The 14,606-nt window shown below is 43.2% G+C and overlaps 1 protein-coding gene and 1 long non-coding RNA gene across 5 annotated transcripts in view; both read left to right on the top strand.

The window, feature by feature from the left end:
• The window catches only part of RMDN2 (regulator of microtubule dynamics 2), a 76,111-nt gene extending 62,190 nt beyond the window's left edge, over positions 1 to 13,921 (top strand). For all 4 annotated transcript variants that reach the window (XM_043604147.1, XM_043604146.1, XM_043604145.1 and 1 more), the window contains 3 exons: positions 2,444 to 2,497; positions 2,586 to 2,666; positions 13,549 to 13,921. In XM_043604147.1, the coding sequence (XP_043460082.1) occupies positions 2,444 to 2,497; positions 2,586 to 2,666; positions 13,549 to 13,602 (189 nt within the window). In that variant the 3' untranslated portion in view covers positions 13,603 to 13,921. The remainder of the gene's footprint in view (positions 1 to 2,443; positions 2,498 to 2,585; positions 2,667 to 13,548) is intronic.
• On the top strand, positions 2,673 to 6,167 carry LOC122497253. Its single transcript, XR_006301066.1, has 2 exons — positions 2,673 to 5,429; positions 5,693 to 6,167. It is a non-coding gene; the product is annotated as an uncharacterized LOC122497253 (long non-coding RNA).
• Positions 13,922 to 14,606: the final 685 nt, after the last annotated feature.

Raw genomic sequence — 14,606 nt, 5'->3', positions numbered from 1 at the left:
AAGCAAGTTTTATGAACAGGTTTTGGACACAGCTGGGCAACTACTGGACGTAGAAGAAGGTGCAACTGAACAAAGTTTAATCAAAGCCTTCCTTTTAGAGAGACTTAAAAAATGCACTTAGTAGACTTGAAGAGTAGAGATGGAAATGATTGGACAAGAGAGAACCAGCAGAACCAGAACTCATCAATACCATGGGTGGCTCTCTAGGCTTTTCCAGGCTGTGGCTAGGATTGAACTTGACAGTGTCCTCCCATCTGTTGGCAGCCTTGCTGTTTCACTAGCAAGTTCTTGGCCAGATCCACACACTGTTCATCTACTTGGTCCTAAAGAATAAACATCCAGTTTGACTCTCCAGCCCAAGACACTTTATCCTAGGATCCTTCCCTTTTGGGTTTTGTAGAGTATATGCCCTTTACCAAAGATGTGAACTCCTCAGCCCCCTAAGTCTTAGATCCACCCAATAGTATCCATCTTTAAAATGCATGTATCCTTTGACTCAGCAATTCAACTTCCAGGAATCTCTTCTACAGACATAATCACACTTGTACACAAGTATACAGGAGAAAGTATTTCACCGATCATTATTGGTAACAGTAAAAAAATGTCTAAATGTGTAATAAAGAATGCTTAATTTAATTACAGCATGTGTGTAATATGAAATACACCTCTTAGGAACGAGGTAGAGCTGTGTATGCAAACACAGAAATGTGTCTGTGATATGTTGTGGGAAAAAAAGTTTTGGACCAATATACAGAAATGGTCCCATATTCATTTTTTTCCAAAGTGAATTTTTTTTTTTACTTGTGTATTCTTGATAAAGGGTCTGGTAAGATTCATGTCAAACTGTTGATAGTGGTTACCCCTGAGAGATGAGATTGAAATTGAAAATAAAGTCAGAACAAAGAAGCACTCACTTTTTAGTTTTGGAAATGTTCGTATCACTTGTATCTTGTAAAACATGCATATCTTTGTAAATTTTTTAAAGTAACCTTCTTGGGGCTCCTGGAGGAAGTTAAGCATCCAACTCTTGGTTTCGGCTCAGGTTGTGAGCTCACAGTTCATGGGTTCAAGCCTTACATTGGGCTTTGCACTGACAGCACGGAGTCTGCTTGGGATTCTCTCTCTCCCTCTCTCTCCCTCTCTCTGTCCCTCCCCCTTCTCTGTCTCTCTCTCAAAATAAATAATAAGCATTAAAAAAAAAGTAACCTTCTTCGCTTGGGTTCTACGTCTTTCTGGGTTGGGTTCCAAGGTCAGATTGGGAGCTTATTTGCATTGGCCCTTAATACAGCAGCAGCTGACCGAAGATTGACTTAGGTTCTAAGAAGTGCTCTCTAGTAACAATGCCAGGCGCCTGCAAGAATTCTTATTCACCAGAGATATAGAAAGGGAACTGATGCATAAAAGTTTAGTAGATGTGTGGGGTGCCTGGGTGGCTCAGTCAGTTAAGCATCCGACTTCAGCTCAGGTCATGGTCTTGCGGTTTGTGAGTTCGAACCCCCGCACTGGGCTCTGTGCTGACAGCTCAGAGCCTGGAGCCTGCTTTGGATTCTGTGTCTCCCTCTCTCTCTTGCTCCTCCCCTGCTCACACTCTCTCTCTGTCTCTCTCTCTCTCCCTCTCAAAAACAAATAAACATTTAAAAAAAGTTTAGTAGATGTGCATAAGAGTTTAGTAAAGTGCCTTCATAATACCCACTTATTAAAATTTGTAAGTAGGCCTGCTACTTGGACTAGTTGTTTCCCGGGTCTGTCTTTTCTTCAAAAATACTTGACGCGATGGACTTTAGATATTATTCAGCCCGTGGGATGTGTTGAAATCATAAGAAATCAAATACTAACGTGGTGGAGGATGTTTGTCATGGGATACCTATCATCCTCTAATCGTCTCCTAAATAGACTAAATTGTATAGGACTTGTCTTGGGAGAATGTATCGCCAATTGTTTCTGTCCTCGAAAAGAAAAAAAGAGAAAGGATAGGTTATACAAAGGAATCCTGAAATCTTAAAGGATCTCATTGTTTCATAAGCTCTATGAGCATAATAATAATAATCTCATTTTTTTAATGTTTATTTATTTCTGAGACAGAGACAGAACATGAGTGTGGGAGGGGCAGAGAAAGAGGGAGACACAGAATCCGAAGCAGGCTCCAGGCTCCGAGCTGTCAGCACAGAGCCCGACGTGGGGCTCGAACCCACGAACTGTGAGATCATGCCCCGAGCCGAAGTCGGACACTTAACCAACTGAGTCACCCAGGCGCCCCAATAATAATCTCATTTTAATGGATAATCTCAAAAGCTGTATTTCCACCATACTTGAATTGATCAAACGAGTCAGATGTAATACAACCAATCTAAATTTTTCAGACAACTTGGTTAATATCTGATTCTTTGCTGGTTGTTATAATATTGCCCCATTTATTCTTTTTTCTGTTCTCTCTTAAAATCAGGTTGAAGAACTACACCCTGGTTTTTCTAAGTCCAATTACTTGTTCTTGGCCAAGGTAAGGAAGACCACTTGTTTTAAGATCACTTTGAATGCATTACATAAAAATGGGATTCCCTTTCACATTGTCGACTTTTCATTTCTAGTGTTACATCGATCTTGAACAAACAGATGATGCTGTGAAGTTTTGTAATTTGGCAGTATTGCTCCCTTGTGTTACCAAAGAGGTAAGTCCCAACAGGGACAGCGAAGGCTGTTATTGTCACCAGTACTTTTCTAGCTCCAGGTAGGAACAGCTGGCTTAGATGCATCTGGATTTTTCTTCCATACTAAAACATTTGGGATTTCACTGGGATTGAACATGTGCTGTGAAGTTTTTAGAATTGCTGTGGGTAACCCTTCACCAGCAGACTCCCTGTCTCTTTAAGGGACACACAAATCATGGGCTAGCAGTTAAAATATACTGATGCTTGTTAACCATTAGACCGCAAGAAGACCGTCCAGGGGTCTGCCATCTTCAGTCTCCTGCTCACAGTAGGGTGTGGTTATCCTCTACCATGAAGAAGCTTAAAAATGATGCATTGACATTTTCTTGGTCTTCGAATGCCTACCGCTAACGAAGAAGAAACTATCCCGTTGCTTCTTGCCCTTTTATTCACTATTTCAGGATTCTGGATATGCTCTGTTTTAGGAATTTCAGAGTTAATGGCCCAGTCTGTGTTGCTGTGAGCCGTATATTGGTATTGTAGGAATACAAGGAAATAGATCAGTGTTTTCCTGCTCCCTTCTCCCACCGCCGCACATTACCGTCCTCTGAATCACAGCAGAAAGAAATGCCTCAGAAAGGAGCATCCCTTGTCTTCTCCGCGGAAGCAAAACCGGCTCCGATGGTTGTTGTGAACCTCAAATATAGACACGCCCACAGCTCTCTAGCAGCTCACAGCCTGGGGGAGAATATAAGCCATACACCCAAGTAACTGTAGCCCAGAGTGGAAAGCCTGAAGCGCTCAGAGAGGTGCAAATAACTGGTGATGGAAATAGTGGAAAGGGAGAAATTCTTTTCACCTGGGAGAGATCCGGTAGCATCAGAGGTGGACTTTGAGAGTGTACGTAAGGTGGAGGTGAGAGTGAAGTGCCTCGCAGGCGGTGAACAAAGGCACAGAGGTGGAAAAGCGGAGATTTGTTTGCCTGGAGGGGGAGGGGCAGGGGTGTTCAGCGCAGTCCTGGGAAACGAGGAAGAAAGGGGGGAGCGTAATAAGACCTGCCGGGAACTTCAGGGTTCAGGGATGCCTCCGTCTTTAAACAGGGCTGCTCAGGCCTCACTGGGCCTTGCTGGCAACCACCCGCGCAAGGTCTTGGACGGCTTACGTTTGGGGTTTCCTGTGGGGTTGATTGGCCTTCTCACTCCGATCCCTCACTTGGTCGAGGCGCACAACAGCCTAGGCTCAGGAGCGGCACTTCTCCGGAAGACGCTTTGTGCCATTGTTTGGGCAGAAAACAGATTTTGTCCCTCTGGTTGCTTGCTCCATAGAGGTGGTGGGGACCCTACCAACTTTTCCATCTGTCCTGAATGATGTTTCAGGTTATATGCAGTCATTTAAAACTGAGGGTCTTTGCGTTCTTTTTAGAATTTGAGATTAGCATACTTTATGATAGTGAGGCATAATACCTGGTTTCACGTGCAAATAGTTGTGCACAATATCCAGAGCTGTCACACAAGGGCTAAATATCAATGACCCCCCCGCCCCAGGGTTTGGTCCTTGGTCTCTAAGTCTCCCCTCTCCTCGCCTCCCCTCCGCTCTCCTCCCCTCCGTTCCTTTCCTCTCCTCTCTCCTCCTTCCTGCCCCACAAACCTATGGTCCATGGCTTTGGATGCTATCTACTGCCAGGAGTCCTCAAATTCGTATCTCTAGACCTCCCTTCTGAGCCCTAAGACCTGAGTATCCAACTTCCTACTTGACATCTGTACCGAGATGTTTCACAGACATCTCAAACTTAACTCATCATTGGGCCTTTGGATCTGGTCTTTTCCAACTTCCTCTCTAGTAAATGGCACATCCGTCCATCAGTTGGGAATCATCTCCCTCAGCCCCCGACACAGACATCCACCCACTCACCAAATCTCAGTCTTCCTCTTCTAAAGCATGCCTTGAGCTAGCCAACTGCCCTCTCACTCGACTGCTACCGCTCCAAGCAGGAAACCACCCGAGTTCACCAGAACTACGACGTGCGAGCTTCCCACTGGTCTTTTGGCTTTCTTCCTTCCACCAGGCCATTCTTGGCTCTCAGTAGCAGCAAAGGAACAGATTGAGTAAACCTCAATATGTCACTTCTTACTTGAAACCCTTTGCTTTGGGGATAAAGTCCTAAATGTTTAGCATGTCCTTCAAGGCTCTGTTGAAGCCCACTCCCCCCACCTCTGCACTATGCCTTTCCCTGCTTCACACCCTCAGGACCTGTTCTTGCCTCTTCCTGAAACACTCCCACCCAAGCCCTCCACTCCCTTCCCCTGCTTTATTCCTACTCACCCTTCAGGCCTCACCGTAAATGTCATTTCTTTAGGAAGGACTTCCTTGCCACTCCCAGGCAAGAAAGTACCTCGTACTTTTCCTTCACATCATCTAGCACGGTTTGTGGTTGTATAATTGTTTGTGTGATTCTTCCAGGAAAGTCACGGCTAAGTGTGTTTCATTCACCCCTCTATTCCCAGTGCTAACTACCATGCCCGGCATGTAATAAGCACCCATAAGTACTGATAGGAAAAATCAGAAGACTCATAGCATAAAAATAAAAAGCTGGGCACTGTGGAAATATTTAGGTAATAAGCAAAATAGCATTAATAAGTATTTCCTGCGTTACTTATTTTTCCAATGATGTTTCCATTTATATTTTCTAGGAGGTTTTGTTTTGTTTTGTTTTGTTGTTTTGTTTCGAGTAGTAAATGTAATGTCAGGAATATCAATTTTTTTTCAATTAGAAAATAGACTGAGGTGGGGCGCCTGGGTGGTGCAGTCGGTTAAGTGTCCGACTTCAGCCAGGTCACGATCTCGCGGTCCGTGAGTTCGAGCCCCGCGTCGGGCTCTGGGCTGATGGCTCAGAGCCTGGAGCCTGTTTCCGATTCTGTGTCTCCCTCTCTCTCTCTGCCCCTCCCCCGTTCATGCTCACTCTCTCTCTCTCTCTCTCTCTGTTCCAAAAATAAATAAACGTTGAAAAAAAAATTTTTTTTTTAAATAAAAAAAGAAAATAGACTGAGGAGAGTTATCTGTAGTCCCCCTATCTCTGTAAGTTTTTCCAGATTGAAATATACCCACCCCATTAGTGATTTTGCTGACAAGTCTGTTCATTTCCAAAATGTCCAGCAGAGCCACTAATAACAGTGAAGGCAACCCAGCCATCAGTTTTCCCTCTGTCATGTGAACCTACCTGACATACCTGCTTCTTTCTCGTGGCACTTGTAACCTCTTCCTGACATTGGAGTCGTTTGTGATGTCTTCTGCCCCTTCCAGGGAGCTCTGAGCTCACCACACTGCACTTGATATTGGGAGTGTCAGCCCTTGGGCTCTAGGGCCCGGATTCCTGCATGTGAGCAACTTTACATCCCCAGAACTTGAAACTACAGTATTTTATTATTCATGTGGCCTTTTCTTGACTCTAGGAAGGTCATCTCAGGTCCTGAGAAACGTTCCACTTTAACAATTTTTTTTAAGTTTATTTACTTATTTTGAGAGAGACAGAGACAGCACAAATGGGGGAGGGGCAGACAGAGAGAGGGAGAGAGAGAAACCCAAGCAGGCTCTATGCTGTCAGCTTAGAGCCTGATGTGGGGCTCGAACCCACAAAACATGAGATCATGACCTGAGCCGAAAATGGGAGTCAGACGCTCAACCCACTGAGCCACCCAGGAGCCCCAGAAACGTTCCACTTTTAAACTGAAAAAGGATTCCTGTGTCGAAGGCAGTGTGAGAATGCTTGATGAAGGAAATCATGACCACTCTGGCAGCCTGGGAGTTGTTTGCCTGGACAAAGTATCCAAGTTACTGACCTGGGGCAGGCTGCCAAAGTTCGGTGCAGGAAGCATTATGTATTCTTTTGTTTTACGGCGAGGGATGTGCTAATTTGGTAAAGAAAAAAACTGTTTTGAAATTGTTGTCACATTTTGAAGTGACATTAATTGCTCTTCTAAGACAAACTCTTGTAGGATAGGAAATAAACTATACCGGGAACAGTGTCAGGAAGAGAAGGACTCCGGGAGTGTTCAATGTAAAGAACATGTCTTCCTGGCTAACAAGTTGTGTAGTTGGCTTTAAAGTTAACCTGTTGTTTAAAATCCTGGGCTGTTATTTCCATCCTGTTATATAAATGGAGAATCATCCCTCTCATTAGTAACCACTCTTAGTAATAAAATCCTAATCGTGCTTTTAATCTTCTATCTTAATTAAGACCTCATATTTGATTTTTTTTTAACATTTATTGTTGAGAGACAAAGACAGAGCATGAGCGGGGGAGGGGCAGAGAGAGGGAGACACAGAATCCGAAGCAGGCTCCAGGCTCCGAGCTGTCAGCACAGAGCCCGACACGGGGATCGAACCCATGGACCACAGATCATGACCTGACCCAAAGTCAGAGGCTCAACCGACTGAGCCACCCAGGCGTCCCTCATATTTGATTTTTTTTTTTAATTAAGAGATTGGTTTCTCAGATAAGTTTATAAGCTATAATTAGTCCACAGATGTTCAGCTTGCCTTCCAGCTAAGGGAATGCTACAGCTCAGAGTATGAGTAGGGTCAGTTACTGAAACCCAGCAATATTGCCCACGGTCTCATTTGTTAGAAATTCTTATTTGCCTGTTTATTTCTGGTTTGAACTTATTTTCTGGGCCTGGAGAATTCATTCTTCCTGGTGCATTTTAAAAGAAATTAGGGGTGCCTGGATGGCTCAGTTGGTTAAGGGTCCAACTTTGGCTTAGGTCATGATCTCACAGTTCATGAGTTCAAGCCCCACATCGGGCTCTCTGCTATCAGCGTGGAACCCGCTTTGGATCCTGTCTCCCTCTCTCTCCGTCCCTCTCCTGCTTGAGCTCTCTCTCTCTCTCAAAAATAAATATTTTGGGGAGCTCTTGGGTGATTCAGTCGGTTAAGCATCCAACTTCGGCTCAGGTCATGATCTCACGGTTCATGAGTTTGAGCCCTGCGTCAGGCTCTGTGCTGACAGCTCAGAGCCTGGAGCCTGCTTTAGATTCTGCCTCTGTCTCTCTGCCCCTCCCCTACTTGCTCTCTGTCTCTCTGTCTCTCTCTCAAATATAAAAAATAAAACATAAAAAAATAAATATTTTTTAAAAAGGAAATGAATAAGGCCACTAAAGAAGGGACACACTTTACCTACTCTCTGAAGAGACATTTTCATGAGTTGCAGGCAGGGACTATTACTCTGTTTACAACCCCCTATTTCCACTCTTTGGGTTCTAACCTTTTATTGGCAGTCCAAAATATATTACTTGTTAAGCTTTCTTGATATATAATGGCCTTGCTTATATTTCTTAGGTTGATCTTAAAAACACCTTAAAGAAGTTTCTTAGACCTCTTTTTTTTGATGTTTATTTTATTTATTTTGAGAGAGAGAGAAAGAGAGAATCCCAAGCAAGCTCCATGTTCTTGCAGAGCCCTACATGGGGCTCAATCTCACAACTGTGAGATCATGACCTGAGCCCAAATCAGGAGTTGGATGCTTAACCAACTGAGCTACCCAGGCGTCGCTCTTAGACCTCCTTTAATAATATTCTTAAAATAACTGGTGACACGGCATCAGTCTGGGATCAGTCATTCTTACCCAGCACTCAGTCTAGTCAGGTTGATGTTTGATAATCATCACGCACATGCCAGGAGTGTAACCATTTAATATAAGTAAGTCTCTCTCTTACTTATCCAAAGCCTTTGGCGGAGAGTATTGATATATTTTCCCTCATGTGCCTCTTTCTTGTGGCACTTGTAACCTCTTCCTGGCATGACAGTTACTTGTGACACGTCTTATGTCCCAGGGAGCCCTAAGCTCGTCACACTGCACTTGGTATTGAGAGTGTCAGCCCGTGGGCTCCAGGGCCTAGATTCATGCATGTGAGCAGCCTTGTATCCCCGGAATTTGAAACTGTAGTGTTTTCAATGGAGAGAAAGTGTGCTGCTTCAGCAGAAAGGTTTGGATAGTGTGAATCTGGAGAAGGAAGGAATACCCTGAATTCAAAACCATAACCTGAGTCCTTAGAAGATGACATTTGAGCAAATGTGGACAATATATCGAGTGCTTGAAACATAGTGAAGCCCTCAGAATTGATCAGATGCCTGTGCAGTTGACATGCTATGAAGAAAAACGCTTACACGGAGGAGAGTATCACACCATGTGAGTGTAACCAATGCGGCAGAGACTTTATTTGGAGACCATTGTTGAAGGAATAGCATAGAATTCGTATGTAGAAAAATGAATAGACGAGTGGATGCAGGCAGGCCTTTCACATCCTCTCCTGTCCCCGTTAGTAGCAGAGATTTCACACTGGAGAGGAGCTCTTTGAGAATGGGGAAATACCCACAGCTCAAGTGATCCAGCATGTGTTAACTGGAAAGAAACCCTACCAATGTAACGAACGTGGCACACGCTTCAGCCCGAGAGCTAACTTCTGTTCACAGCAGAGAATTCACACAGGAGGAAAACCCTTTGCCTATAATCAGAGCAGAAATGCCTCCAGTAACGACTCATCCTTGAAACAGCCTGAGTGAATTCACACGGCAGAGAAACTACACCAATGTCATCTATGTGGTAAAGCCCTTAGCTGATGTTCTAACCTTAGCCATCATGAGAATACACGCCGGAGCGAAACCCTATAAATGTAATGAATGGAGAAGAACCTTCAGCCTCAGCTTTAACCTTTATAGACACAAGAGTTCCCACAGGGGAGAAACTGTCACCTTCAGCCAAAGCTCAAGGCTTCAAATGCACAGAACACTGAGCAAACCAAGCAGGAAGGGAGCAAGTCTTTACCAGGAGGAGGAAGCCATTTGGGAAATACTAGATGATTCACGTTAGAGAAGCAATTCAATGAAATGAACATGAGAACCCCTTTCCTCGTAGAGCAACGTTGCAGGACATGTGAGGATTGTCACCGTATAGGACACTCTCAGTATCATGATGGAAGGAAAGACTTCCGTGATCACATAAACCTTAGTCAGCCTTAAAATGCTCACACTGGGAAGTCTCCCAGGCTTCAAGTCAAAGTAGAAATGCCTTTATCTACAATTTATATAAGAAAACTCATACTGGAAAACGAAACTATCAAGAACCCTTTAGAACACAATTCAGTCTATAATTTAGACTTTTGGCAAATGACATATCACTGAAAATAAATGTAGTAGAAAGATGTACCGTGATGCATTCTTGGAAATGTTGAATGCAGAATTTGTAAGCTGTAATAGGCAGTAAGATAACCTCTCCTCAGTAGATTAATAAAAGTTGTTGGTAAAAAATCTAACGCATTGGTATTTGTCTTTAAAAAAATAATGAAACGTTATGCTGAGTATTGGGGCCATTTTTCCTTTATTACATCACTGTCGAAAGCTGATCAGCTTCTATTCTTTTTGCAGCTCTCAACATATTTCCAAAAACTTTGTTCAATCAGAAAACAACTTTTAATGTAACTGAAAAAAAAATGTAGAACGCAAAATAATGTGTTCTAATGATGATATTAGTGTTGAAATATGTTATCTACATGGCAAGGGCGAATGGAGACCTGGACAGTTAAACACACACTTTGTAAGTAATTCACATTATCTCAGGTGATAACTGATGCAGGTAGCAGACATGCCCTATTTTATGAAACACTAAAAACAGACAAAGGCCTGGAATGGAAAAATAGGCCTAAAAGCATCGAATCAAATAACAATATGGCTGAAATGCTGGGCACGAGAGGGAAAGAAGAGATGAGAGCCTTGTGTCTTTTTCTTAAAGGCAGGGAAAAACCATTACAGGGTCTTAAGCAACAAGTGACAAATGAGATTTTGGGGTGGGCACACTGGCTACCCTGTGGGGACTGACTTGGCTTGGAGGGAAGCAAAACTAGAAGAAGGAGTAGCATTTGAGTAACTAGCACAAGTAGCACAGACCTGAGCCGGTGATGCCGACTAAGATGATGGCAGTGAGCAGTGAATGGAGATACACAGACTTAATGGATTTGTGGCTGGTGTTCTCGACAAGACTTAGAAATTGAATATCTAGAAGTTGGAGGACTCAAGAATGAGATCGGGGTTCCTGGCTTTAGAAACGGACCAGGGTAGATGGAGGTACCCTTTAAGGACCCGGGGAGCATTGGAGAACCAGATTTGGTAGAGAAGGTGAGCTCAGGTATAGACACTTTGAGTTTGTGAGATTTTCAGATCCATAAACTGATTTTATATTTGCCACATACATGATGTCTGAAGCCACAAGGTAGCAGAGGTCACCCAGTGAAGTTATGTAGTGTTTGAAAGGCAGCAGGCAGAGGATCAGCTTTGAGAAACAGCAGCATAATGGAAGGGGAGGAGGAAAAGGAAGCTACAAGGGAGACCAGCAGAAGTGACCCCACGAGACAGGGCCTCAGAAGCCAAAGGATGGTGGAAGTGGTCACCTCTGTCAGAAACCCTGGAGAAGTCAGGACTGGAATGAGCTGAGTTCAATGATGTCTGTGTCACTGGTGATCTTAACCCAGACTGTTGTCAGTGGAACGATAGCCACAGAGACCGTGCAGCGCACTGAGACGACGCGGTCGGTGCTGGTAGATGCACTTCCAACAATTTGATGGGGAAGAGAGGAGAAGTGGTGCCAGAGGTGAGAAACCCTTGTGTTTTTTTAGATGGGAAATAGGGGAGCGTATTTAAATGACGAGAAGGTCCGCAAAGGAGGAAGGATTCAAGAACGACCAAGGAGCGAGGAGATAATTGGTAGAATAAGGGAGGCCCTGAGGAGGTCAGAAAGGCACCCGGAGCGCATCAGGGTTCTCTTTTTTTGTTGCCAACTCAATAGAAAAGTTGATGGGTTTGTGGACTTGGGGGTTTGTAGAGACCCAGGGCAGGTGCCACAGAGGGGGAAAGGGCTTTCGTCTTTTAGTTCAAAGGTCGCTGGATATAGAGTGTAAAGTGGGTAGAAAACAAGTCAAGGCAAAACAAACAAAAAAATAAGTCAACGCAGGAGAAGGCTGGCAGAGAACAAGAAGGAAAGAAAGTCTCTTAATAAATCTGTGGAAGTTGAAAAATTACTGTTATTGAGAGTAATTGGATAAATGACACGAAAAGATGGGCAGTTGTGTTCAGAGGGCAGGACGCCTGTTTCAGAGGTAGGGCAGTTGTAGGTCATGACAAAGCCCAGGGTCCGCTCACCAGGGTGATGGGGGAGGGCATCAGAGGTGAGGAGGCTAACTCCAGGAAGGTGGGATCCACGGTCCATGGGGACTAGGATGTCTCCAACAGCGATGGCAGACCTTGGCATGGAGGGTGGCCCAGGTGCCAAAGTCACAAAAAACAAATGTAAAAGGAGAGTGACCAGGAGATTAACAGCTATAAGAAATGGCAGACGACAATTATCCTCTACCCCCAAAATATATTCTCAGCAAATGCATTGCTGGCTATACAAAAATGACTTCAAAACAAGTCCCCTAACAGGAGTGCCAGGGAGCTCTGTAGACATGTGTGAGAAAAAGAGGAAAAGTGGGAGGTTGGCTCAAGGAGGGTGGTATTGGGGGGAGTACCCAATGAGGGTTGATGGTGGGAAGGGCAGACATTTGGGGCAATAACAGAGGAAAGCGTGTTTGGGGGTAGCGGCGTTAGCTGGCGTTTTGAGCTAAAAAACCTGCACGTAACAAATAAATAAATAAAATGCTTGGATGGAAGCCCCGGGAACAAGGTACAACGGGAGGGGTGTTGTGTGTGCGGGTGTGGCTGTGGGTGTGTGGTGAGCGCGTTCACTGCCAGTTGAATTGGGGTGGGGGGGTGGGGGTGCGCGAGGACACATATTGCCAAGCTGTGATCTTAATTTTAAATCTTTCCTTCTGGTTTGTGCACGTTCATTCCTTTAGGCATCTAGTTGAAATGATTCTCTCGCTTATGTCATTATTCTGTAAGAAATTGATCCCTAAACATCGATTAATGGGAATGTTACTGCTAATAGGTATCCTATTGAGGGACTTATCGGTGCCAGGCACTGAACTATCCCCAGGGTTACCAAGATAAACATGAATTACCAAGATAAACGTATTTTTTATACGTTATTTTAAATAATGCATTAATCCCCTAAATTCATTAATCATAGTTCCTCACAACCTTGAAAAAATACTGATTTGCTAGTAGGTAGACATCTGATTGACCAGACACTATGTTATGATTAAAACTATTGAAGAACTTCCAGGTTTGTTTGTTTGTTTGTTTAATCTAACAGCCACTTCCAAATATTGTGCTGTTCATTTGTTTTCATCTATTTGTTTTAATTTGTTACATCCCTTAAATTCTTTCTAATTAGGTACTCAATAAATGTTAAATGCAAAAGTGCATAGGAGTACCCTGCCATCTAAATTTATTGCCACTGTTTCTAACCTCCACTCTTGTTTTAAAGAAATAACAAGTGGAATATATTAGACCATGTAGAAAACATATTATATGGTTTTTCACCTTTAATATAAACTACTTGATGACGTCAGTGATGAAATGTATAGCTAGCCTGGATCTTGCAGTGGAATCTCCAATTTCTTCCAATCCTGCTGCTGAGGCTAGGACTTCTTCCACATCATACAACTGAAGAAAAAAAAAAATCAATGTTACCATTAACACAGTGGTGAGGGCCAATATGTCAGCTTACACCGAAGGATCTCTTCTTCCGGTATCCCACCCCTCCAGACCTGGCGGGGGAACAGCCTGGGAGTAGCTCTCTGCATTACACATGGTCTCGGAGATCTGAATCCTGCCTGGATCTCAGAAATCTGTAGTTTCCTTGCAATGGTCCCTCACAAAGTATCCCCTCGCTCAACCAAAGATTGTTTCAAAGTAGCTAGAGTAGCAGGATAAATGTGTGAAATTTCATTGTGTATTTGTATTTTCTTTATAGGATAAAGATGCACAGAAAGAAGTGAAAAAAATAAGCACTTCCTTGAAGAGGTAAATAAAAGAACTCACTCTTCAACAAATCAGATGTGGTCTACTAAACTTTGAACTAATCCAAGTGGCGTTTTTTATTATCCCTTTTTCTTTTCTGATGTAAGGGTAACGTGCTCAGATTTGAAGGTAAAACCATGTTTCTGCAGCATGCATTCCACTAGTATCACTGCGAAACTAATAATGTTACTTGGAGAAGTCGATTTCGCATAATGTCAGTACAAAATGATCTTTGAACACGTATGATTTCTATTTTTCCTACCAATAAACTATAGTCTTCAGAATATTTCTTTAAATAAAATATTTAAATCAATTCAATAAAATGACCTCTAGTGAGTGTCTGATTAATGTTTCAGTGGAGACTTGGCAAAACAAAATTTCATTAATGCAAATGAAAAACGGAAAAAAAATAGGCAGAGGTCATGAACACATTGTTGGCAGAAGAGGAAAAACAAAAGAGTAAATATATTGTAACCAGTAATCAGAAATGTGAATGCAATTACAGTAAGGTAATGTTTTAATATTAAATTAGCAAGGATTTCTTTTCTTTCAAGAAATATCCGGGGTGCCTGGGTGGCTCAGTCAGTTAAGCATCTGACTCTTGATTTCGCCTCAGGTCATGATCTCAACAGTTTGTGGGTTCAAGCCCTGCATCGGGCTCTGTGCTGACAGTGCAGAGCCTGCTTGGGATTCTCTCTCTCCCTCTGTCTGCCCCTTCCCAGCTTGTGCTCTGGCTCGCTCTCTCTCTCTCGCTCTCTCTCTCAAAATAAATAAATAAAACGTGAAAAATACTTTAAAAATATTCAATGCTGATAATGATGGCACGAGTTGGAACATTCCCATACACAGCCGGTAGAAGGGTATTTTGACACAAACACTTTACCAAATGTTTGTGTCAAAATACCCTTAAAAATGTCCTGAGCCTTCAAAATGTATTGATTCTTGAATCTTGTAATGTCATTTCCGGGAAATAGTCCTAAGGAGAAAAGGTATAATGATTTATGCACAAAT

This window comes from Prionailurus bengalensis, chromosome A3 (genome assembly GCF_016509475.1).
Source record: "Prionailurus bengalensis isolate Pbe53 chromosome A3, Fcat_Pben_1.1_paternal_pri, whole genome shotgun sequence".
In the NCBI taxonomy this organism is placed as follows: Eukaryota; Metazoa; Chordata; class Mammalia; order Carnivora; family Felidae; genus Prionailurus; species Prionailurus bengalensis.
The sequence above is the reverse complement of the archived record's forward strand: the minus strand, read 5'-3'. Positions and strand labels throughout refer to the sequence as shown.